Consider the following 26,041-nt stretch of genomic DNA (forward strand, 5'->3'; position numbering starts at 1 on the left):
CCCTCTGCAGGTGCCCATGATAGTGAAAGCGCTCCACAAGCAGCTGAAGGAGAAAAGTGTCAAAACTCGTCAGTGTTGTTTCAACATGTTGACCGAGCTGGTGAACGTGCTGCCAGGAGCGCTGACTCAGCACATCCCAGTGCTAATACCAGGTACCAGACACTGCACCGCCGCCAGTACTAGTACTGCTGCTCCTGCTGCTACTAGTACAGCTACTACCACAACTACTGTTACTGCTACTACTTCAACTACCACCACCATTACTACTACAACTGCTAGTACTACTAGTACCACATTACGACTACTTCTACTCTTACTACTATGACCACTACTACTATTACTACTACTACTACTGCCACGACTGCCACTGACACCATTATTACTAGTACTACTGCTGCTACTAATACTACTATGACTCGTACTAGTACTACTACCACTTCTAGTACTACTAGTACTACCACCACCACCACTACTACTGTTACTACTGCCAGGCTTTGAAAACAGACGTTTACATTTTCAAAGCAAGTGTAAAATAAAAACAACAACATGTATACAAAAGAAATATAAATACATGTACTGATGAGTAAAGAGTGTTACAGTATTACAGTATTACAGTATTAGTAATCGCAGTACGTGTGTCTGCCAGGTATCATCTTCTCTCTGAACGATAAGTCGAGCAGCTCCAACCTCAAAATCGACGCCTTGGCGTGTCTCCACGTCATCATGGTCACGCATCCCGCTCACGCCTTCCACGCCCACGTCCCCGCCCTGGTCCCGCCCGTGGTGGCGTGCGTGGGAGACCCCTTTTACAAGATCACCTCTGAGGCTCTGCTCGTCACCCAGCAGCTCGTCAAGGTGGGAGTCAAACCTGCCGCCTCCTTCGCCCTCTGATGTCACAGTTCACAGCTGACCCTCCCGTTTGTCTCCTCCAGGTGATCCGACCCCTGGACAACCAATCAGAGAGCTCCGACAGCTTCGACCCCTCCCCCTACATTAACGACCTGTTCACCTGCACGATCAAACGCCTGAAAGCCGCCGACATCGACCAGGAAGTCAAAGAGCGGGCCATCTCCTGTATGGGACAGATCATCTGTAACCTAGGTAACCACCGCCTGTCAGTCACAGTGATGTGATGTCATCAGCGATGCTGCTTCCTGTTTGCATCTCTGGGTTGTCGCATGATCTCTCCGCCCTGTCTGGTTGCACAGGTGACCGGCTGCCTAATGAACTTCCTGGAACGCTGCTGATCTTCTTGGAGCGCCTGAAGAACGAGATCACCAGGCTGACGACGGTGAAAGGTACGAATCAGCAGTCGACAACAATCCATTTTACTTCACATTTAAAGAAACAGACGATTAACTGCTGACTTCACATTGTTAACTGCACCACACCGAGCAGCTACAGCAAGCTCAGAGGGTCAAAACTCAAAGATAACTCTGTTCCTTCACTCTCTTCTGTTTCCTCTTGTATTTGTTAGTTTACGATCCATGAAGCTTCAGGAAACATGAATTTTTTTCACTCAAGCTGAAACATGTTGAGCTCACGTGGACGCCTCAGGTTTCACCACGTCGCTCCACAGACTCATGTTGCCTCACAGTCAGCCTGAACACTTGAAACAGCTGGACGACAGCACTTCCTCCGTTTACTTTTAAACAGTGTCGTGTTGGATGATCGATGTGTTTAATGGAAGAACGTTACAGTGAGGACGGCTGGTTTCAGATTTGAGTTGTGTGCCGCGTCCTCCTTTCCTCCACAGTCTGGTCTCCTGAGTGTTAACGCTCACTGCTGGGACTTCAGACTGCTGCACTCTGTAAAACAAAGGCTTTTTATTTTTAAACGTGTTGGCAGGACGACGATATGTGTCAAAGCACCGACTTGAAGAATTAAAGATGTTGGTTAAAAATAGACACTTCCCAGACATTAACTCTTGTCCTGTTTGTCTGTCGCAGCTCTGACGCTGATCGCCGGCTCTCCGCTGAAAATCGATCTGAGGCCGGTTCTCCCCGACGCCGTTCCCATCCTCGCCTCCTTCCTCCGCAAGAACCAGCGAGCCCTGAAGCTCTGCACGCTGGCTGCTCTGGACATCCTGCTCAGAAACTACAGGTAACACACACACCTGTCAGCCACGCCCACAGCGGTCGGCTCCGCCCGCCTTCCTGTCGGTAACACTGTTTAAATGTGTGTGTTTCAGCTCTGCGGTGACTCCTGTCATGGTGGACGCCGTCCTCGCCGAGCTGCCTCCTCTCATCTCTGAGAGCGACATGCACGTGTCTCAGATGGCGCTGAGCTTCCTGTCCACGCTGGCCGTGACTCACCCGTCCTCGCTGGGTCAGCTGAGCGGAGGGAACATCCTCCAGCAGCTCATCGCGCTGGTTCGATCCCCGCTGCTGCAGGGTGGAGCGCTCGCCGCCATGCTGGACTTCTACCAGGTACAACAGGAGCACTTTTGACCTTTTTATTATTTTATTCTCCTTTCTCTTGAGGATCAGCACGATTCATACAAACAGTTCAATCACTGTAAAAAGCTGCTAACTGCTAACTAGCTCTCCATCTGCTGATTAAACAGATTTATCGTTCACAATATGTTATTATCAAAAAAAACCGGAGTCAGTCTTGAGCCCTGAATAACAGTTATAATGATGTGTGTGTGTGTGTGTGTGTGTGTGTGTGTGTGTGTGTGTGTGTGTGTGTGTGTGTGTGTGTGTGTGTGTGTGTGTGTGTGTTCAGGCTTTAGTGGCTACAGAGACTCCTGGTCTGGGTTACATGGACCTGCTGAGGATGCTGACCGGTCCGGTTTACTCCCAGAGTGCCGCGCTGCCTCACAAACAGGCGTACTGCTCCATTGCTAAATGTGTCGCCGCTCTGACCAGAGCCTGTCCCACCGAGGGGCCTGCTGTGGTCGGACAGTTCATCCAGGTAATCTGCCTGTCTGTCTGACTACCTGTCTGTCTGACCTGCAGGTTAACGTGAGTACTGGTGTTGTGTCTTAAACAGGTTTAAATAAAGTTTCTTCTCCCTGACTGACAGGACGTGAAGAACAGCCGCTCCACAGACTCCATCAGACTGCTCGCTCTGCTCTCATTGGGCGAGGTGGGACACCATGTGGACCTGAGCAGCCAACCAGAGCTGAAGACGGTCATCCTGGATGCCTTCTCTTCCTCCAGTGAAGAGGTAACGCTCGTCCGTCCAACCAAAGTCTCATTTTGAAGGTGGTGTTGGTGGACATTAACCTCCCCGTCTCTGCCCGTGTGTCCCTCAGGTGAAGTCAGCAGCCTCCTATGCGTTGGGCAGTATCGCGGTGGGAAATCTTCCAGAGTATTTGCCCTTCGTCCTGCAGGAGATCTCCTCCTCTAAGAGACAGTACCTGCTGCTGCACTCACTCAAAGAGATCATCAGTAAGAACAGCTCCAACTAATCATCAAATAAACGTGTGTGTGTGAGTTTCTTCTGGTTTTAATCTGTGCGTCTGTGTTGAGGTTCGGCGTCTGTGTCCGGTCTGAAGCCGTACGTGGAGTTAGTCTGGTCTCTGCTGCTCAAACACTGCGAGTGTCAAGAGGAAGGAACCAGGAACGTGGTGGCCGAGTGTCTGGGCAAACTGACGCTGATCGACCCCGAAACCCTGCTGCCCCGCCTCAAAGGATACCTGGAGTCAGGTAATCAATACTCTGATCAGTCCCCAATAAACCCTGCTGCCCCGCCTCAAAGGATACCTGGAGTCAGGTAATCAATACTCTGATCAGTCCCCAATAAACCCTGCTGCCCCGCCTCAAAGGATACCTGGAGTCAGGTAATCAATACTCTGATCAGTCCCCAATAAACCCTGCTGCCCCGCCTCAAAGGATACCTTGAGTCAGGTGATCAATACTCTGATCAGTCCCCAATAAACCCTGCTGCCCCGCCTCAAAGGATACCTGGAGTCAGGTGATCAATACTCTGATCAGTCCCCAATAAACCCTGCTGCCACGCCTCAAAGGATACCTGGAGTCAGGTGATCAATACCCTGATCAGTCCCCAATAAACCCTGCTGCCCCGCCTCAAAGGATACCTGCCCTGCTAATCAATAAGATCTGTAAATCAGCCAGAATCAATCATCAGCTGATCGACTGATAAACTCTGTCTCCTTTTCTACCTGGAAACAGAATCTTTAGTGGTGACAAAAGATAAGAACTCCAACCAATAGGAAGACTGAACAGTTTTCATAAGCCCCGCCCTCCTGCTTCTCCTCGCCAATCAAACTGCTTCTGTCTCCTCAGACTGCATCTCATTGGTTTACACAACAGAATCTTTGAATTAGCCATAAATGAATCTGTAAGTTTAGATTTAAGCACCTGCTGGACCTGAAGCTGCCATCTGATGATTGATCTGAAGTATTGATTTATTGATTATTGATCTGTGTGTGTGTGTGTAGGTTCATCGTACGCCAGGAGCTCCGTGGTAACAGCAGTTAAGTTCACCATCTCTGACCAACCACAGCCCATCGATCCACTGCTGAAGAACTGCATAGGTGAGAATCTGTTTTATTGATCTGTGATCAGTAGCTCCACCACCGCTCCTTCCACAGGAAACACTCACAGCATCTCTCCATCTCTGACTTTCTGATATTGTTTCTCCTCAGGTGATTTCCTGAAGACGCTGGAGGACCCGGACCTGAACGTGCGTCGTGTTGCCTTGGTAACGTTTAACTCTGCTGCCCACAATAAACCGAGTCTGATCCGAGAGCTGCTGGACTCGGTGCTACCACAGCTGTACAACGAGACCAAAGTGAGGAAGGAGCTGATCAGAGAGGTGAGACCACACACTGACATACAGACGGATCAATATACTGATCGATCATGGTGGACAGGTGTCTGACTGTGTGTGTGTGTGTGTGTGTGTAGGTGGAGATGGGCCCGTTCAAACACACGGTGGATGACGGGTTGGACCTGAGAAAGGCTGCGTTTGAGTGCATGTACACTCTGCTGGACAGCTGCCTGGACCGGATCGACATCTTCACCTTCCTCAACCACGTGGAGGACGGCCTCAAGGACCACTACGACATCAAGGTCCGACCACACGGCAGAACACACAAATACTACCACAATTAATACTGCAATACCAGGGTCCCTCTGAAAAAGTATTGATTTCAAGAGAAGGATGTCAGGGTTTGACTTCATGCGAAACAAACAAATACTACCACAATTAATACTGCAATACCAGGGTCCCTCTGAAAAAGTACTGATTTTAAGAGAAAGATGTCAGGGTTTGACCACTGGCAAAACACACAAATACTACTGCACATCATAATACTGCAATACCAGGGTCCCTCTGGAAAAGTATCAGTTTTTAGAGGAGGATCACATGGTTCGACTTCACGCTCATGTAGTAATACTGCAGTACCAGGGTCCCTGCTGCTGCTGCTCCAGCTTACGATTGTTGTTGTTGTTGTTGTTGTTGTTGTTTTTCAGATGCTGACGTTCCTGATGCTGGCCAGGCTGTCGTCTCTGTGTCCCAGTGCTGTTCTACAGAGACTGGACAGACTGGTGGAGCCGCTGAGAGCCACCTGCACCACCAAGGTATCTCACACACACACGCTCCTCCTGTAAGTTTCTTTCCAGTGACGCCATTTTGAGCAGAAGAGTAACACCGTGTCTGTCCGCAGGTGAAGGCGAACTCGGTGAAGCAGGAGTTCGAGAAGCAGGACGAGCTGAAGCGGTCAGCGATGCGAGCCGTCGTGGCGCTGCTGACGATCCCCGAGGCCGAGAAGTCGCCGCTGATGTCAGAGTTCCAGTCCCAGATCTCGTCCAATCAGGAGCTGGCGACCATCTTCGACTCCATCCAGAGGGACTCCAGCTCTGCCAACATGGAGTCCATGGACACCAGCTAAAGAGACGGACTAACAAGTTCCCACGATGCAACATGGCACCACCCAGCTGCTGGAGCGCTAACCCTGCAGCATGTTTCCATGACAACAGGACGCAGACACACACATACACACTCACATTCCCACTCACACACACACACACGCACACACACTTGTAGTGACACACCCTCTCCTAGCGATCGATCGTTCCATGATGCATTGCACTGAAATCAGCTGATGGAAAAGAGTGGAAGAAGACTGACGTTCGGCTCACACACACGGACAAAAAGGACAAAAACAACGAACAAAAAACACAAAAAAATCCAGAAAAATAATTCCATAAGAGGCTTGGAAGCTCCTCCCACTTCCTGTTTGTTTTTCTAGTGAGGTCATCTGATTGGCTGATCTCCCTGTTCATCATCATTCTTCTCTTTTTGTTTATTTTTTTTGTTTTCGTTATTCCAGAAAGTTCAACAGGTACTGTAACCTGATTGGCCGCTGCTGAGTGACTGACAGTTGGCGTGTTAAAACTGACCAATGGGGGAAAAAACAGCCTTTCCTGCCTGAGGCTGTGGTGACCAATGGGAGAAGGGCTCGCTCTGTTTTTGCGAATGATGTAGGCAACCAATAGGATGCCCTGGGGTGACGATGGGTGGGCGGGGTTTTACTGTTTGTGGACCAATCAGCTTCTTTGTTTCCCCTGATTCAATAGACCCGCCCTCACTACCTTCACTCGTCTGAAGGAAGGGAACAGGAGAGATTATTGGACCAGGTCCGACCTGACCAGACCTGATTGGACCAGCCCTGTGTGGCTGTTGCCACGGTGACGCAGTGTGTAACACAAAGTAACCATATTCTGATCAGTGTCTGTGGTTCAGCCCGGTCAGGACCTGTTTCATTGGCCGTGCTCTAGTCTGGTTTGATCTGGTGAAACCGGGTCCAGTCTGGTTTAATCTGGTTCGGTTCGGTCCGGTCTGGTCGGGACTATCCACTGTTGTTTATCGCCCAAGAAAAATAAAGAGGTCCATTTCTGCCTGCCTTCATACTCTGATTTCTGTCTGGTTTCTTTTTGTGTCGCTGCGCTTCAAACAAACCTTCACACGTCACTCTGAGGTTCAGCTCGGTCCAAGACATGAAACTCACATTTTTAGATCCAGTGTGACTCACACTTTCTGAATAAACGTCCATTAAGCTGCTTAGAAATCAGAGAAAAAGACGCAAACAAAAACAAAGAGGGCGTTGAATCACCTGCTAACTGCTGCTGCTGTTGACTCCTGAATAATGAAGACCATACTGTTAGCAGTCCAGACTGGTCGTTATGGACGGTGACAGGCCGGGGATAGCTGGTTAGCATGCTATTAACATGCTCTGCAACACAGTAATAGACGTAATAACATCGACACTGTTACTCCTTCACATTCTGTTGATATTTTTATTGAAGCTTTGAATGTTTTCAACCCAAATTTTTACATATTGCATCTTTAACCTGCTAAACATGAGCATGTTAGCATTTAGCTCAAAGCAAGTGGTGGCTGAAGACTCTTCAAGATGTAAGATGAGATAAAACTTTATTAATCTGGAAGGAAATTGCAGTACGATATGATCATACCAGTGGTGGATCAGGTACTTAGATCCTGAAGTAAAAGTAGCAGTTTCACAAAGTAAAAAATACTCCAGTTCAAAATGTATTCAAAGTATCAAAAGTAAAAGTACTCTATGTGCAGACGAATTACCCCTGTGCGTGCTATATTTCTATATTTAATTTTATTGGTTAATTCTGACTGATTTCACTGTTGTTTTTGGTTGAAGTGGAACTAATTTAAACTATTTTAAATACAGTTTGGTAATTTATTGAAACGTACCATATTTTAAGTTGAGTCTGGTATGTAAATAAAGCTGTGAAATACACAGTAGAGTATAAGCAGACAATAGTGTCGGTGTAACCTGAAACGTGTGGACAGCTTCAGTAGTAGAAGTATAATCAGGAGCAGCAGAGGGAGCCAGAATACACTCAGAGAGTCCATCCTGCCCTGAGCGTGGCCTCTCAGGCTCGTCTTGTTTACCTGACAGTCTGAATTCAGGACACACTCCGAGGTTAGAATTACACTAAACCACTTCCTGTTCAGTGGTGGAGCTCCGCTGTGATTGGCCGTTTCAATGAGGCAGAAACTCATTAGAGAGCAAACAAAACGACCGCGGCTCGCTCAGCTGGTCTCCTAGCAACAGCTGAATTGATGAGTTTGTGTTGCAGGCCGGCTGATCATTGACATGCTGATGATTTCTCCTCTTTGAGGTCCACTGATGTTTTCTCTGCTGTGAACCTGTGAGCGTCCACAGACCGAGATCATCACTATCGAGCTTTAGTAACAGGAAACGTTCTCATAACAGGACGACAGACAGGAAGGAGTTAAATAAGACGAGAGCTGTTTATAGACGAGAAGTGTTTCTGTTTGAGCTAAAAGAGAACAGAAACCCAGCTGGTCAGGTGGGAGGCAGCAGAGTTTCACTTCACCTGTCCCACCCTCAGCTGCTCTGGTTCGTCCTCAGCGCTCTCTTTGGGTCGTACTCAGAGACGAAGCCGTAAAAACGCAGTGTGAGCGACCTGCTCAGCCGCAACCAGCAGGCACAGTCAGAGACGAGCTGGTGAACACAGAGCAGCGTTCAGCAGCTAAACATGTTTCCTTCAGCAGTTTGCTAACTTCAACATGTCCTGTTGTCTGTGCTGCTGCCCCCAGGAGGCCAGAGAAATCAGTTATTGATCATTTAAATGATCCCAAATTTGTTCCAGACATTTTTACCTTTCTAACTTACAGAATATCTCCTGAACTAAAGTACAATCAATCAGATTTTCTTCCACACACAGACAGATGTCAACAAGTATTGACAGACTATGTTTAAATAAATCATCAGTGTACGGTCAGATTAATGAACCGGTCAAGGTGATGGCGCTTGTTGTCCCCTTGTGCAGAACTTGCCTGACATTTATCACGTTTTTAAGTTTTCTTCAGTTTTAAACTAATCCAGTGATCGCTGTCTGCACGTCCATGAATGCGCTGCACACAGGAGCTGCTAACAGCTAATTCGGCTCACTTTTAACACCAAAATGATGTAAACTCATATTAGCTCAAGTTGTAGCCAACAGCATAACTCACTTTAAAGGTGCAATATGTAAGAATTTTCTACACTAATCAAATAAGCTGCAGCATATCTCCAGAGTAACCGCTAACAGCACGGTTAGCCATCATAACATCATCATCCTGAATAAACTCCAGAAATCAACTTAGAGAGCAGAAAAAAAGATGCTCTTTTTAGTGCAGAACTTGCTTGAGAATCAACACGTTTTTAACTTTCCTTCAGTTTTAAAGTAATCCAGTGACAGATGTCGGTACATCTACAGGAGCACTGCAAACAGGAACTGCTAACTGCTAATTCGGCCAAAATGATGTAAACAAATATAAGTTGTAGCCGACAGAATAACTTCCTTTAAACCTTATGAATTCATTCTCAAAACAAACAGGGGCAGCCGCCGTCAGCACAGGAGCTTTGGACCGCGGCTGTTATTCCTTCACGTTCTGTTGATAATTGAAGATTAAATGAATAGTGTTTGGATTTCTGGTCATCAGTGTCTTGAAAAACAATCATACATCAACAACAACACACTAAATGACTTGTTTATCTCTCAAAGATAAATTCAAAATGTTCTTTGGGTAATTAGAGAACATAGATTTTATGTTTTATTTTTTTTATTGGGCATTTTAGTGACGACAGTGAAAATAAATACAGCTGCAATAATTTGTCACAATTAAACTATAAACCCAGCTGACATATCAAAGATAATTAAGTTTGACCATCACAAAAAATAAGAATATTGATTTTATTTGAGCGTAAAGTGAGAAAACTTTTATTCCTGAGATTTAAAACATGACAGGACGAAGTCATGAGGACCTTCGGGACAGAAAGCCTTCGTCTGTTGGTTTGTGAGCAGGATTACACAAAACTCCTCAACACACTTGGATGAGTCTCGGCCCAGAAATGAACTTTTGTCTCATTCTCATCAACACCCAAAAGTTTGGCCTCAGTAAAAGTTGTCACTGAGTGTTTCTGGATTAAATGACTTCCAGCAGTAACACACTTTTACTAAAGACCGTAAGTTTGATTGGAGTTCACATATAGAGGAAGTGTGTGTCAGTGAAAGGGAAGCTGGTTGGGCGGGGGCGCCTCTATTCTTGGTGACTCCTTCCTGTCTGGGTGTGGCTTCACAACACTGTATCTCTGACTGTAGTAAACACTGCTATGTATGTGTGTGTGTGTGTGTGTGTGTGTGTGTGTGTGTGTGTGTGTCTCGAGGCGTGTTCCCATCAACACGCTCCGACACGCTCGCTTGCGCTCTGACTCTGCATTAACACCCACACACACTCACTGAGCTCTGTAGTTTCTTAATGTCCGGTTCTCTTCGTCGACCTCAGGAGCCGCTCTGACCTTTGACCTCCAGTGTGAGCAGACCTTCTTATAGTGACATCACATGACATCATCAGCAACAAAAACACATAACGAGACACAATGCACGACCAGTTTGGCAGAAGTTTACAGAGAGGTTCACACCTTTACACCGACCTCGCCTCCAGTGACCACACTGATCAGATCTCACCGCCCTACAAACACGTCCATCACCAGGACAAACAGGATGTTGGTTACACAAAGACGGAAAGAAGTTCATGTAGAACATCTGCTGAATTTACAAGAAGGCCCAGATAATGAAGAATCAGTCAGAGACAGAGTTTCACAAAGTTTATAAAGTGTCTCCAACTCAACAACTCATTAAATTGAGCGTTTTTTAAAGGGAGTCTGGGGACTTTCTCCACGGGGACAAAAAAGTCGCCTATACTGGTTACTTTTTAGTGTATTTGTAAAATGTGACATGTTTAGATCAATAAAATGTTTCTTCTTCCATAAATTGAGTGTAAATGGTGAAATCAGTGTAAACAGTGTGTTCAAACAGCTGCTAAATGTTGGCAGGTAAGACTTTAGCACTTTAGACACAGAAGCAGACAGGCTGGTACAGCCATGCTGCCACAAACTGACACTTTCTACAAGGAAACAAACAACTTACTGTTTTCATTTAATGCTGAATTTACAAGAAGGAGACAATGATTCAGACTTTGTTGAAAAAATCCCCCACAAGCTTTTTGTCGAGGGAACCAGAGTGATGCTAACTTTCAGGTTGGCCTCCAAAAAACCTCTTTATATCCAGATCCCTTCAATTGATTCTATGATGTTTTTCTCTTATGGCTTCATATTTATTTTTAAATAATAATAATAATAATAAAAAAAAAAAATAAAAAAAATAAAAAGATTTATTTTTCATTTTATTTTGAATCTGACCTGGGACCTCTGAGCAAGGCAGCAGTGGAGCCTGCAGCTGCGTCACGCTGCTGCCTTCAGGTCAGACAGTAAAAGTGACGCTCAGTCAGTTTCTGTCTCAGGACTTCATGTTTCTGTGCAGGAAGCCGGAAGCAGCTGAGCGCGAGGCTCAAACGTCACAAGAACAAAAAGAGCAGATGAGCCAAGACGTGACGAAGTACGAGCGAGACAGGAAGGGAGGTTGGACTGCATTCAAAATAAAAGCATGACACGAATGCCCAAACTGTCAGAAAATAGTGTTAAAGCAGTTTCTGTGTGAGAAACAGTGCAGCTTCTGCTCTGTAGTATCTGTGGAAGCTTTATAGGTGTTAGAGAAGTCATGAAAACCTGAACAAAACATTTTGAATGGATTTTTTGGGGGGTTAGGTTTTAACGCACACTAATTTTCCTGTAATGGAAACATCAGTGAGGCTTTTATTTTGAACATTTTGTGAGGAAATCAGTACCTTTGTCTGTTTTATTTTGTGTCTATTAATAAGTTGAACTTAATTTTAATTCCAGGGCTTTATAATAGAGTCATACACCAGGACTGTCAGGACTTTATTTTGAAAATTGAGACTGGACGTTGTTTTGAATTACTGTAAATCTCTGATTTCTGCCATTTTACCACCAGCACTTTAGATTTAATTTTACAAATTAATATGTATTTAAATTTTTACTTCACACTTCCCCTAGGGCTTTTATTCTGAAAGTGTGAAGTAAAAGTTCTGCTGTTTCTTCATCTAAATAGATTAATATATGCATCAAAAACTCTTTATTTGGAAAACATGAACCCAAAACTTGAGTACTGTGAACATGAAATTGACTCTTTTCATTGAATTTAGTAGTTTGACTACTTTAGTAGTACAATATTACTGTCAGCATAGAGTAATAAATTATTTATTACACTGCTTTTTAGTTACTTTAAAAAAAGCCCAAATAACCTTTATAGAACAATTAAATAGATGTCTTTAAATAAAGGAATGGTCCTGGACTCAGGGATGAGCAGGCAGAGGATCACAGTCTGATATAAATGCTTTTAATTGTAGGCTCAGTCGTATGAAACACAGCAGACCTAAACCTTCTATAATGTAACTTACAGTGCGCTTCATCATGAGGCTCATTTCAGTCACAGAGACTGAACACAGAACTTAAAGGCCCGGCTGTATTAAACACACAGAGCCTATATTAATACGGTCATGTTGGTGTGGATGAGCTCTTAAAAAACAAAACAATAAACGCTTCATGGCACGACAAAGCTGTAGTAATACATTACTGAAATATTATTAGTAATGCGTTATAATGCTCCATTTCCGCCTAAAAGTTATATATCACTGCAACACTGTCCACCTTTAAGCAGCAAACATTTTCTCACATTTAATTTCGACTCAAAATATTGTTTTTGCGTTTTTTAAAGGGTTTTATTTTGAAAGAATCGACAGGAAACGCTTGCGTTCACCGCGTCGCGCTTGACGTCAGAGCAGGGCGACAGCAGGAGGGAGCGGCTCTGGTAGAGCGACATCCACACAGAGTGGGAGAGAGAGAGAGAGAGAGAGCAGCGGAGCGGACGGGTGGATGACTGTGAGTACCGCTTCCTTTCTCTCTTTCCTCTCTTTTCCTCTTTTCCTCCCTTTTCTCTTCTTTCTTCCCTCCATCATGTCGATGTAGCTTCACCCGGGACGGACCGGGACATATCGGGACAGACGGACGGGGAGGGAGGGAGGCAGACAGGCCGGTGCCGTGCCGTGCCGAGCTGGGCTGGGTTTGCGGAAGCGACCGGCGGACAGACAGACGGACGGAGCGGCAGACAGACAGGAGCTCCGTTAGTGAGAACGCTGTTTACACGAGCGGCAGACGGGCAGCGGGCTCGCATCATGGCGGCTGCGTGTCCGCCTCGCGCCCGCTAACGTGTCTGTGTTCCTGCTCGCGGGTCGCCTCCGCTCCTCCGGGCAGCGGGGCCTTGTGCCAGAGCGTGCCGGGCGGGGAGCGTTCTGAGGCGGCCACATAGCTGCGGAACTCCCGCTGCTCTGCCGGAGAAACAAGAGAGGAAGTAACTTGTTAGAAACTGCGGAGCGGAGGAGTCTGGAGGGACCTGTCTGCCGCTCCGTCTGCCTGTCTGTCTGCCTGCCTACCTGTCTGTCTGTCTGACTGTAGTGTAGAGACAAGGCTTGGTTTTATTCCTCTGCTGTTGTACTGTCAGCAACAAACACACACACACACACACACACACACACACACTGAGTATTGACAGGCCCCACCTAGTTCTGGTTGACTCAGGGATCTGTGTGTGTGTGTGTGTGTGTGTGTGTGTGTGTCCATCTCTCTCCTCCACCAACTTTACTTTAGTAGATTAACATCATGCTGCATTCGGGTGCCTGCTGGAAAAAGCAGAACTAGACACCTTGTGAACTTAATATAGGAGGTGAGCAGCAGGCTGAGCCTCGAGGTGCTGAGCTCGGTGATACATCATTATAATACTGAGCGTGGAGTGTGACTAGATTGTGTCTCGATAGCTTAAAAGAGGTCACGTAACTTCCTCTCCACATTTCTGTGAGTATTTGATTGTTTAACGTCTGGAGAAATGATGTGCCTTTTATTATTTACAGCTTTCTTTCTCTGTCTTTTGTGTAAATATCCTTTAAATGCATCAGTAATCATCTGGACGAGTGTTTCACAGCCCTTCTACCTTGTGACTCCTTTAAACAGGCCTCAGTTCATCAATTACTCAACGAGAAGGAAATTAATTGGCAGCTGTTTTGATATTCAGTTAACATGTCAGTTGTATTCGAAGCAAAAATGTGAGAATCTGCAGATTTTCTTTGTCTTTTGTGATTACAAACTGAATATTTTGTGGTTTTGGACTGTTGGTCGGGTTAAACAAAGAATCTGTTGACATCACGTCACACTGGGATGTTATAAAGGGGATTTTTCACTATTTTCTTTATTGTCAGATTAATAATCATCACTTGAAGCCTGAAAAAAGACATTTTGGGGCTAAGAGACATTTTGAATGAGAACCTTGTGTATGCCAGATCAGCTAAAGACAGATTTAAGTGGCTTCTTGTTAGATTAGATTCAGATCTTAAAAAACAGAAACATGTTTTCTTTCTCCAGTTTTTTTTACACTGTTAATCATCTTGTCTCTCAAAATAATAAATAAATAATAAATAAAAAATATAATTTAATCGCACCGGATCATATGCATCAATATTGAGTAACCTGATCAAATGTATCATGTTATCTTTCAGATATCAATATCAGCCTGACAATCACACGGACGAGATTCAGCACTGTGTAGTTTGTTACAGGGGTGGGCAAAATAACAGGAACACCTCAGCATATCAGCTCTGCATTAAATCCTCCCTCAGCAGAACTCGTAATGTTCAGTTTATTATCAGTTACTATCAATATATTAGAACGTACAGAGCCACAGATGTAAATATTTTCTGTTTTTCTTCGTCTTCGATGATTGTAGACTTAATATTTTTGACATGAAGACGTCAACTTGGTCTCTGAAAATGTGATTTGACTATTTTCTGGCAGTTTAGATGAAATAATTGATAAAATAATTGTCTTTTTAGCCATGATAGTCGACTTCCTGCGTTTCCTGAGTTTTATTTATTGAAGACTTTAATCTTTTGACGGACTGAAACATTATCTTGAGCAGAGTGATATACTGTCGGTGATGAACCTGCAGATTAACTTCTCAGTTGAATGATTAAATGTTCAGTCTACAAAATGTAAGAAAAGACGCCTACTGTCAGACAGAAATGTCAGCTCGTTACACTCTGATCACGTAATGTAACTTTAAAGTAAAACTTCGTAATAAATGAATTAACTCCAATTAATTAACAGACCAAACAAACAAACAAACAAACTATAAGTTGCCGTCCTCGCAGGTCTGGACTCTTCTGACCAACAGCTTAACATGTCAACAGATTCAGTTTATTCTCTCGTTTACATTTCATTATGTGCAGATACAAACATACGTAGGTTTTGTTGATGGTGTTGTTTCTGTATGTTGAATGCATTGATGTGATTTTGTTTGAATTGTGACTTTCTTTCATGAAAAAGGCAACAAAGAGTTGAAGGATGAATATTCAGTTTATTATCATATAAAGCAACAAAGGCAGGAGAGCTGGATCCAGACAATATTTGTCATTTTTGTTTGAAGAATGATGAATTGATTATAAAAACTTTACGATTGTTATTGTCTCATAGTTTTACACGATGTGGAGCTAAAAATCCTGAATGTGTCTCATTTTGCAGTTTCTCTCTGTTGTGGTGTCCAGTTGAACTTGCTGTTGTTTAAGTCTAGTTTCTTTACAAACTGAGCCTCTGACTGTTCGTAAGACAGAACAGCCTGTTTTATAACCTTTAATGTGAATATTTTCTGGTTTTCTTCGTCTTCGATGATCGTAGACTTAATATTTTTGCCAACAAGACGTCAACTTGGTCTCTGAAAATGTGATTTGACTATTTTCTGGCAGTTCAGATGAAATAATCAATCTTTTAATTGATAAAATAATTGGCTTTTGCCACCATAGTCGACTTCCTGCTGTTAACAGAGTTACCAGTCAGTGAACTCAGCACAAGAACTGTCCTCATACATCAGATATGTGAATGTAGTAACAAGACAGTTGATCTAGTCTGAGATGTGACAGATAAAACTTGTCGTTGTTCCTGTAGAGAGACATGTAGAGAAGTATACATGCTGTGTAAAGTGTTGCCAACAGTCAAAACCACAAAGATCGTATCAGCCGACTCAGAGCCTATTGGCCTTTTTTAGCTCCTAGTTTTGGTTCACCACGTTTCTGTCGGGTTCAGTGTCAGCTGTTTGAATCCATCGAACTCTGATAAACTCACCGTACACCACCTGCTAACAGCAGGGCGACACAGTCACAGACCAGCTGGTGAACGTAGTGGAGTGTTCAGCAGCTAAAGAGACAGACATTTACCTCAGAAGTTGGTGGAGACCAAAAACAGAGCTAAAAGAGAGGAAGGATGGCGAGACCCTTTGTGTTCATTCGCCCCAAACAGCAAGAATACTTTATTGTACATTAGCCGTAAGCTAGTGAGCAACAGCACACATCGAGGGTGTGTGTGTGTTTGAATTGAGGTGAAGCTCTGAGTGAAGTCAGCACTCAGCAGAGACTCTGGTTCTGGTTCTGGTTCTGGTTCTGTCTCTTCAGGCGTTAAACAGTCATCTCTGAGCTCTGTTGCGTTCTGGTGTTTATTCCTCCAGAGCTCTCGGGTCACTGAGGTGTAGGCGGAGTCATCGGGAAGGTTAGAGAGGCGACGCTTTCACAGTTGGTGTGAGACTTTTTGCTCATCTAGCAGGTTCTCCACCCCTCGTCACACTCGCCCGATGCCGCCTCAGGTTGTGACTTCCTGTGATTGCCTGAACTCGCCCGGACTCGTTGCTTCAGTGGCGCGAGCTCTTTTCAGACCTCCAGGCGTTGAAATCCACCTCGAGTGATGCATTCACTGACTCACAGCTGGACAGCTTAAACTCAAGATAAACGCCTTCATTCATAGTCATGCATCAGGATTACAGTCAGATAGAGATAATCAGTTCATAAACACAGATGTGTGAAGGCAGATCGTGAGGAACATGTTGCAATGATGACTGACTGTGTGAACGGCTCTCTGGACACATAATGATATGTAAATACATTTCATTTTGCAGTGGTGTAAGACGTGCTCCAGATATACTTCAGTAAAGTTGTGAAAAGGTTGTTTTAAATTCCTAAAAATGTACATAAAGGGGACTTTATGTACATTTACAGTGTATTTTGGCATTTTTATGGTGTTTCAGATTTTTGAACCGCACTGTTTGACAAATATTTTTTGAGAAATAACTTAATTTTGTGCTCAAAGTTTGGATAGACAGATGGATAAACGCAAATTTACTTTCAGACATGTGAAAACAAAACTGTGCGATCACTGTCCCTGCCCCTGAGTCCATGCTAATGCTAATGACTGGAGGTGGGCTTTAAGTAATGAACAGGTGTCATCAGCAAAATGTGACAGTATCTGATCATTAATGGATTATGAGCCGTAACGCAGCCGAGACTTGATCTGACTTCCTCCTTCGATGCTGTAATAATTACTACGGCCACTAGAGGTCGCCACCTGACGGCACCAAACGCAAATATGGCTCGTAATAAGCTGCTTTCACAGTCGACTTTTAGAGTCGTTTTGCAGATGAGGACGGGTGTAATAACGAGGTGAATGACCCGTCAAGATTTCAAAATATCGAGATATATCGTGTGTCGCGATAATATCAGAATATTATCTTTAAGGCCGTATCGTCCTGCAGGCAGTGTCTGGGTACTTCAGGACTGTTCAGGTGGTTGTTTAGGTGTTTCTAGTGAAGCCGTGTGTCAGATATCATATTTCACGTGAGAACATTAATTAAACTTGTGTTCTTGTCATTTTTAGGGCGACTCGGCCATTTTGAATTCTGTTAACTGGTGTTTCATGTAATAACTGAATTAAAGCAGCTCATCACGTCACTCACACACGTGTTCGCGCTCCTGCCGTCCTTATTGGGCAAAAACTAAGGATTCTGGGTAAAATAACACACTGGAAAAATGACAGAGAGAGACACACACTTATCTCATCACCATGGTAACCTTGGCAGACCCTTATTAACAGGGATGTGTGTGTGTGTGTGTGTGTGTGTGTGTGTGTGTGTGTGTTGTTGTCTCCGTCATGTTGCTTCTTGTTGCTGCAACGACACGGCGAGGCATGACTGGTATGCACACACACACGCACACACACACACACACACACACACACACACACACACACACGCACACACACACACAGGGGCGCATAGCAACAGTAACCAGGAAGGATTCCACAGTTGTGACATCAACGCCAGCTGTGTGATCACGTGACCTCTCTGTTTTTATTAACTCACCCAGATGCATGCTGGGTAATTATTACCTCCCAATGAGAGAGAGGAAATCTTTATCTGTGTGTGTGTGTGTGTGTGTGTGTGTGTGTGTAATTGATAGTTTTACAGCTCCAGGTGCGTTGTAGTAGCAGGCGGAGCTTATCTAAACGCTGCTCTGTGATTGGCTGCTGATGTCTAATCTCTCTCTCCCTCTCTCTCTCTCTGTCTCTCTGTGTCTCTCGCCCAGCAGACAGACAGTCAGGATGCGTGAATACAAACTGGTTGTTTTAGGATCAGGAGGAGTCGGCAAGTCAGCTCTGGTGAGTTTCAAACACACAACAGACTCACAACAACAGAGAGTGTGTCTCCTGACATGTACTGTGTGTGTGTGTGTGTGTGTGTCACAGCCTCAATCTTCCTCTGTGTCATAGAGATCCATTAAAAACATCAATGAGACACACTGTTGTTCCTTCATCACCATGAACACACACACACACACACACACACACACACACACACACACACACACTGTGCTTTATTTTGACTCAGTCACTCATAACTGTTTCATAACAGATTATTTTACGTTGGCCTTGCTAACGAGCATCCTGCTGTAATCTGTAACTGTAATATATTTTTTATTGTATTTTTTTCCTCTGATTGTCAATAAATTGGTTAAATTCTTAACAGCGATTCATCGATTAATGATTAATCATTAACATCCCTAACTACTGAGCAGATGAATCTGTCAGCTGTAGGATTAACGTCGGAGTCAGAACAGTAACGGTACTAAAACAAAGTTTTGTTTGTTTCAACATCATGTTAAGGTTATTAATCGTACACAAACAGATATAACATCTAACCGTCATGCATCCTGCAGACAGCTGTGTTTCACTTTTAAAACAAACACACACACCAGCCTCTCGACAGGTCGAGCTCTTTAGACAGAGTCAACAACAAATCAAAGTTCCTTGTAGCTGCTTTAAATACAATATTAAACACATTTCCTCAAAATTTGAATTACAGTTGAAACACTGGTATGTTTGTGAGGATTTTGAGAGCCACAGACAGGAAGTGTTGAGAGACAGACTAACATGCTGTTGGTTTTATTCTGTTGTCATGAAACTTAGTGCCAATAAGAAATAATAAAAGGTGACATAAAGAAAATCTGGATGAAAAGTTTTTCTGTCTTTTGATATTTCTTCTCACTAAAGCTGTCCTGTCATGAACAACACAAACAACACAGAACAAATATAAACCAGCTTTTACCGTTTGTGTAAATTCAGAATATGTTTTGTAGCCACAGTTTGAGACACTTGAAATAAAAACCCTGAAGTTCTGCTGCAAAGAGAAGAAAGTTGTGTTGAGAGGACGAGTTCGTCTGAAGGTTTAAATCTGAACCAAGTTACACGTTTTCACTCAGTTTTCCTGAAAGACGGATGCAGACTGATGTCACTCTGTTTTCCTGTTCGCACACACACACACACACACACACTGGTACACGTCTCACTACAATGAAGTGCTTTACTCCAGATGATATAATGGAGACGTGTCAGTGTGTCACATTAATTCCATTCTAATGACTTCCAATAGAACAGAGCTCCATTAACACTACTGGCCTACTTCTATTTATCTCACTGCCTGTCTGTCTGTCTCACTGCCTGTCTCACTGTCTGTCTCACTGCCTGTCTGTCTCTCTGTCTCCAGACTGTCCAGTTTGTTCAGGGGATCTTCGTAGAGAAGTACGACCCGACGATAGAGGATTCCTACAGGAAGGTAAGACAGCTCCAGCCTGTCTGTCTCTCGTGACGGTTCATTTGAGTGATGTGTTGTCTGAATGCTAATGTTAGCTGCTAATAGGAGTGGGCAGTCTTCTTAAAGTAGCAATAGACATTCCCTCCTCCCAGTGTTTCCCTGTGGTGTTACTGCTAGCAACAGCGTTAGCAAACTGGCTACCGCTAACTTTACAAAAGAAAAACAACTGTTAGAATCCCAGTTTGACCCACAAACCCTGATCTCAGTGCTGTGAACAGTCGGTTGGTTAGTTGTTTTGGTTGACTGGTTTGTTGGTTGGTTGGTTGTTCGGTTGGTTGGTTGATTGGTTGGTTGGTTAGTTGTTTTGGTTGACTGGTTGGTTGGTCGGTTGGTTGTTCGGTTGGTTGGTTGATTGGTTGGTTTGGTTGGTTGGTTGGTTTGGTTGGTTGGTTGGTTGTTCGGTTGGTTGATTGGTTGGTTGATTGGTTGGTTGGTTTGGTTGGTTGGTTGATTGGTTGGTTGTTTGTTCGGTTGATTGGTTGGTTGGTTGGTTGATTGGTTGGTTTGGTTGGTTGGTTGTTCGGTTGGTTGATTGGTTGGTTGGTTGATTGGTTGGTTGGTTGGTTGGTTGTTCGGTTGATTGGTTGTTTGGTTGGTTGGTTAATTGGTTGATTGGTTTGGTTGTTTGGTTAGTTGTTCAGTTGGTTGATTGGTTGGTTGGTTGTTTTGTTGATTTGTTGGTTTGATTGGTTGGTTGGTTGATTGGTTGGTTTATTGATTGGATGGTTGATTGGTTGTTTTGTTGATTGGTTGGTTGGGTTGGTTGGTTGATTAGTTGATTGGTTGATTAGTTGATTGGTTGGTTGATTAGTTGATTGGTTGTTTTGGTTGGTTGGTTGGTTGGTTTGTTGGTTGGTTGGTTGCTTGATTGGTTGGTTAATTGATTGGTTGGTTTGGTTGGTTGATTAGTTGATTGGTTGTTTTGTTGATTGGTTGTTTTGTTGATTGATTGATTGATTGATTGATTGGTTGATTGGTTGTTTTGTTGATTGATTAGTTGGTTGGTTGATTGGTTGACTGGTTGTTTTGTTGATTGCTTGGTTGTTTTGTTGATTGATTGGTTGGTTGGTTGGTTGGTTGTTTTGTTGATTGATTAGTTTGTTGGTTGGTTGGTTGGTTGGTTGGTTGTTATGTTGGTTGGTTGGTTGGTTGGTTGGTGTGTTGGTTGGTTGGGCCTTGGCAGAGGTATGCGCTCTACTGAATGCCATTCTAATGTTAGAGGTGTTTTGATGAAGACAGAGGTCTCACTCTCTCTATCTGTCTCTCTGCAGCAAGTCGAGGTCGATGGACAGCAGTGTATGTTGGAGATCCTGGACACAGCAGGAACAGTAAGACCTGCCCGTCTGTCTGTCTGTCTGTCTGTCTGTCTCTCTGACTGTCTCTCTGACCACCTGTCTGTCTGTCTCTGACCTGTAGGAGCAGTTCACAGCGATGAGAGACCTGTACATGAAGAACGGTCAGGGCTTCGCTCTGGTTTACTCCATCACGGCTCAGTCCACCTTCAACGACCTCCAGGACCTCAGAGAGCAGATCCTCAGAGTGAAGGACACCGAGGACGTACGGCACACACATACACACACACACACACACACACACACACACACACACACACACCTCGGACACACCTGTCAGTATAGCGAGCCAGAGCAGTGATGTCACTTCCTGTCAATCTGTTTCTCGCTCCAGTTTAACTGAGGGAGGAAACTTCTGCTGAAAATGGTTTATTAATACAAAGAGCTAAAAACTGTGTAAATGACGACACCTGCTGGCAACTCTTGGGACTGAATTTATTTAGAAAGACTAAATGCTCTCTACCTGCCAACGTTAGCAGCTGATGTTTGTGAACACACTGATCCGCAACCACAACATCACCAGACTCCCTTAACAAATTGCTCAAATTTAAGAGTTGTTTCATGAGGAGAAACTTAACAAACGTAGTGAAACTCTGTCTCTGACAGACTCTGAATCATTGTCTCCTTGTTGTAAATTCAGCATTAAATGAAAACAGTAAGTTGTTTGTTTCCTTGTAAAAAGTGTCAGTTTGTGGCAGCATGGCTGTACCAGCCTGTCTGCTTCTGTGTCTACAGTGCTAAAGTCTTACCTGCCAACATTTAGCAGCTGTTTGAACACACTGTTTACACTGATTTCACCATTTACACTCAATTTATGAAAGAAGAAACATTTTATTGATCTAAACATGTCACATTTTACAAATACACTAAACAGTAACCAGTATAGGCGACTTCTTTGTCCCCAGACTCCCTTTAAAAACACTCAATTTAGTGAGTTGTTGAGTTGGAGACACTTTATAAACTCTGTGAAACTCTGTCTCTGAATAATTCTGACTTATTTGTTCCTTCTTGCTACAAAACATATAAATGTTTAACATATGAAATGTGAACTCAGTGATAGTGACTGTGGAGACTCGGTGGTGTTGCAGGTTCCAATGATCCTGGTTGGAAATAAGTGCGACCTGGAGGTGGAGCGTGTGGTGGCCAAAGAGTCCGGCATCGGCCTCGCCCGCCAGTGGAACTCCTGCGCCTTCCTGGAGACCTCAGCCAAGAGCAAGATCAACGTGAACGAGGTGACCACGCACACACACACACACACACACACACACACACACACACACACACACATGCACACTCTCTGCCTGCTTGTCTTTGTCCTGAGCCTGTAGATGTTTCGCCTCACGTACTGATGTAAATATCTGTGTTTGTGTGCAGATCTTCTATGACCTTGTGCGACAGATTAACAGGAAGAGTCCAGTTCCTGGGAAAACTCGCAAAAAGTCCACCTGTCAACTTCTCTAATGACAGGTAGGTGTTTATTCTACACACACACACACACACACACACACACACACACACACACACACACACACATTATTCGACAAACTTGAAACTTTTCTTCTCTCTCCAGTTTTCTGCTCACCTGACCGACAACAAACCAACCAATCACACCACATCTTCCAGCTGGCCACGCCCCTTTAACACAACCATGTCATCATCAACATCGGCCACCTCTGACCTCTGTTCCCGTGACGACCACATCTGCCATCCCCTCACCACACTGTCTGACGGAGACGGTTGCCTTGGAAACATTAAACCAAACATCATAAGACTGCAGCGGCGGTGATGATGATGATGATGATGATGATGATGATGAAGAGGAAGATGATGATGATTCTGCCGTTGCAGAAACGGGGGCTGTCCAAACAACTGCTCAAATTTAAACCACAGTTCCCATCATGCTCTCTGCTTGGCCATTTTGCGCTGGGGAGTGGCTTCTTGCTTTTAATTTTGAATGTTTCTTTCTTTCCTTCGACTTATTTTCCAGCAGTCCTGAGCCACACACACACACGCAGTCTGACCACGCTGCTGTCGGCCATGTTGTGGCCACGATTACCCTGGTGATGTCACAGCTCATTAACATGGCCGACTTTGTGTGTGTGGCTCTGGTCGAACCTGTGGATCCATACAGTGGTTAATATACAGTGATTATTATTATGTTTCTGTGTGAAAAGATATAAAAGTCATTTAATATTTTTGTTCTTGATTTTGGGGGTGGGGGGGGTGAGGGGGCGCAGCAGGTCGCGCAGTCAGCTCACTGCACTGATAGCTTTGAGCTAATTTAAGTTAGCTAAAGGCTACAGGAGTGAATTGGCAATATTCTGAAACAATGCTAACTATCCAAATTTGCTAGTTGTTTAATGTTAGCTTGGTTAGCATATTTTGAAAGAAGTTAAAGTGTACTTAGCTAATGTAGTTATGGGCTGCCTTATTAGCCTAGCAGCAAATTATGCTGTTTGTGTGATGTTAGTGTTATTAGCATATCTCCAAAGAAACTGATGGCAGCTGTTAGCTAAGGGCTAGCTCCTAGTCTCAGCAGCAAATGCATTGGCATTGTTAAAAGGGAATGCTAACTATGCTAACACTTTGTTGGCATTTTCTTAAAGAATGTTTACTTACAGCTGTGGGCTACCTTGTTAGCAAAGCCGCTAGTAAAATACATTCATTCACACTGAAACAAATGGATGGTGGCTGCAGTGAGTTAGCTTGTCAGCTAGTTACGAGTTAGCTTGTCAGTTAGGAATGAGATAAGTTGTGGGCTAGCATGATGCTAACAGCCAATGTAATATACTGTATGTGACATGTTGTAAGGGGTGTTAACAACGCCACGATCTCAAAGACACAAACAAAAAAGTTAGAAAAAAGATAAAAATGCTAACATGCCTGTTTATGCTGTTTGTTGTGGGCTAGCTTAATGGCTAACAGCCAATGTAATATATTTGCTATGTTGTGAGGGGATGCTAACAATGCTAAGATCTCAAAGAAACAAATAAATGATAGCTGCGTCCTAATTTGTTAGCGTAACGGCGCGGTGAGCTGACTCTAGATCTGCTGCTCAGGGCGGACATGTTGCCTTTTGACAGCAGACTCACACTGGTCCAGTACCTTATGTGTGTGTGTGTGTGTGTGTGTTTGTGAGTATGTGTTTTTGTGTGTGTGAGTGTAAGTGAGCTGCATAACAACAGTGAACCAGGCCAGTTTCTGTAATGACCTATTTGGCCCGGGGGGATTGGGGGTGGGGGGTTGTGTTATATTTACTGAACAGGGCCCGCAGGTGTTGTTTTTGTATTATTAACCATATTATTACCTGATTATTAATGTTATTAACACAACACATCTGAGAGGGAAACACTGAATTACTGGTCTTGTTGGTCAGCACTCCTTTAACTGATTAAACCATCCAGGTATGGAGGCTCAAACTCGGCCTCCGTATCCATGTTTTGGTGTCGTATTTCATGCTAACAGTTAGCTCAAAGCTAACATGTTAATGATTTAGCATGGCGTACCGCTGACTCATGGATGGTTTCAGTGTCAGTAAAGTTAAAAAACTCGGTGTTTCTTTTTGACAGTAGCACGGCTGAGACCAACCAGAGGAGGTTGAAGCTGAAGCCCCGCCCCCTCGTGCATTGGGGGCGTGGCCTGTGAAGCAGCAGCCACAGAGAGCCTTTGAATATCTGTCTTCTGTTTGTAATGTGAGAGTGGTATCCCCACAGACTCAGTATGTTGGACCAGTGACCTCTGTGAGTACTGCTGTGCACGGTGTTGTACTATCGGGAGTACTGCAGTACTGCGTGGTACTGCTGTCAGTATTCTGGTTCTCCTCAGTACGTTCAGTCATGTAGCATGTTGATGTTTCTGTCAGTCTGATCTCCAGGAGGTGCTGCGACAGTTTGCATGCCGAGCAGAAGCTTCCCGGTGAAAGGTCCGTCTGCAGCCGGGGCGGGGCACTCCTGTTAGCATTAAACCGTTAGCATGCTAACAAAAAGAAAGGCTAACGTTATGATGATTCCTATTGAGACTTTTAGGGCAGCAGCTGCGTGCTGACGGCACACATTTCAAGCGCTCTGTTAGTTTTTACGAGAGGAAAGACTTTCAGGATTAACTAGTTAATTATCAGTATTTGTAGTTTGTGACACTGTGATGTAATCGTAAAGAAATATGAGGACGTTTTAAGTGTTTATTAATCTATTTATCAACTTTTTTAACTTCACCTTCCAAGTATCTGTAACTGCTGTATAAACAGTTAAAGAATAACTGATAACACAGTATAACATGCTGTTAATCATGTTTAATTATATATAATTACAATTTTATTACTGTTAATAACTTTTTATACACGAGACAAATAAAATGAAAAAATTAAAATCTTAACCCGAATCCACTCACTAGCTTCATCAACAAATATAGTTTAGGTTCTTCATTTATACATTTAAAAAATACGTCATATTTTATATTAATTTATTATTCAGAATGTCATTTTATGTGATTACAGCCGTGTTACACCGTCTTTAAACAGTATGAGGACGAGTTAAACAGTAAATTGTCCTCATATCTCTTTATAACTGCTTCTCTAGTGTTGTAAACAGTCTATCAAGTGTTTATTTACTCAGAAATGATAAATATGAGCGTTTTTAGATAAAGTGTTATCAGGCTTCAATTAGGAAACACACCTGTAAGTCTCACCTGAGCTCCTCGACAGAACAGATAGTTAAATGAGCACCTGTCCGGCTGCAC

General features: G+C 43.9%; 2 protein-coding genes across 6 annotated transcripts in view; both read left to right on the forward strand.

The window, feature by feature from the left end:
* cand1 (cullin-associated and neddylation-dissociated 1) overlaps positions 1 to 6,890 on the forward strand; it is a 16,699-nt gene extending 9,809 nt beyond the window's left edge. Inside the window, exons 12-26 of the mRNA XM_084346053.1 lie at positions 11 to 152; positions 647 to 855; positions 933 to 1,101; positions 1,209 to 1,298; positions 1,950 to 2,103; positions 2,192 to 2,429; positions 2,728 to 2,916; positions 3,028 to 3,171; positions 3,260 to 3,395; positions 3,477 to 3,653; positions 4,409 to 4,504; positions 4,616 to 4,785; positions 4,878 to 5,042; positions 5,445 to 5,552; positions 5,639 to 6,890. Of these exons, the coding sequence (XP_084202179.1) occupies positions 11 to 152; positions 647 to 855; positions 933 to 1,101; positions 1,209 to 1,298; positions 1,950 to 2,103; positions 2,192 to 2,429; positions 2,728 to 2,916; positions 3,028 to 3,171; positions 3,260 to 3,395; positions 3,477 to 3,653; positions 4,409 to 4,504; positions 4,616 to 4,785; positions 4,878 to 5,042; positions 5,445 to 5,552; positions 5,639 to 5,863 (2,412 nt within the window). The 3' untranslated portion in view covers positions 5,864 to 6,890. The remainder of the gene's footprint in view (positions 1 to 10; positions 153 to 646; positions 856 to 932; positions 1,102 to 1,208; positions 1,299 to 1,949; positions 2,104 to 2,191; positions 2,430 to 2,727; positions 2,917 to 3,027; positions 3,172 to 3,259; positions 3,396 to 3,476; positions 3,654 to 4,408; positions 4,505 to 4,615; positions 4,786 to 4,877; positions 5,043 to 5,444; positions 5,553 to 5,638) is intronic.
* Positions 6,891 to 12,721: 5,831 nt separating this feature from the next.
* Positions 12,722 to 23,502, forward strand: LOC311252237 (ras-related protein Rap-1b). 5 transcript variants are annotated; one of them, XM_084345217.1, is made up of 8 exons: positions 12,722 to 12,820; positions 18,394 to 18,463; positions 19,848 to 19,916; positions 21,227 to 21,283; positions 21,372 to 21,512; positions 22,396 to 22,539; positions 22,682 to 22,774; positions 22,878 to 23,502. In XM_084345217.1, the coding sequence occupies exons 2-7, from the start codon at positions 18,407 to 18,409 to the stop codon at positions 22,766 to 22,768; spliced, it is 555 nt and encodes a 184-aa protein (XP_084201343.1). In that variant the 5' UTR covers positions 12,722 to 12,820; positions 18,394 to 18,406; the 3' UTR covers positions 22,769 to 22,774; positions 22,878 to 23,502. The 5 variants fall into 5 exon arrangements, with proteins under 5 accessions (XP_084201343.1, XP_084201344.1, XP_084201346.1 ...); XM_084345218.1 differs by having other exon boundaries at positions 12,771 to 12,820; positions 18,391 to 18,463; XM_084345220.1 differs by lacking the exon at positions 12,722 to 12,820 and adding an exon at positions 12,878 to 13,661.
* The last annotated feature ends 2,539 nt before the right edge of the window (positions 23,503 to 26,041 follow it).

Source organism: Pagrus pagrus (genome assembly GCF_965226575.1).
Source record: "Pagrus pagrus genome assembly, chromosome: 23".
Classification (NCBI taxonomy): domain Eukaryota; kingdom Metazoa; phylum Chordata; class Actinopteri; order Spariformes; family Sparidae; genus Pagrus; species Pagrus pagrus.

Coding starts and splice junctions, on each gene's coding strand:
- LOC311252237 (XM_084345217.1), top strand. CDS start 18,407: ATGCGTGAATACAAACTGGTTGTTTTAGGATCAGGAGGAGTCGGCAAG. Junction 21,513..22,395: donor GAGTGAAGGACACCGAGGAC/GTACGGCACACA, acceptor GTGGTGTTGCAG/GTTCCAATGATCCTGGTTGG. Junction 22,540..22,681: donor GCAAGATCAACGTGAACGAG/GTGACCACGCAC, acceptor GTTTGTGTGCAG/ATCTTCTATGACCTTGTGCG.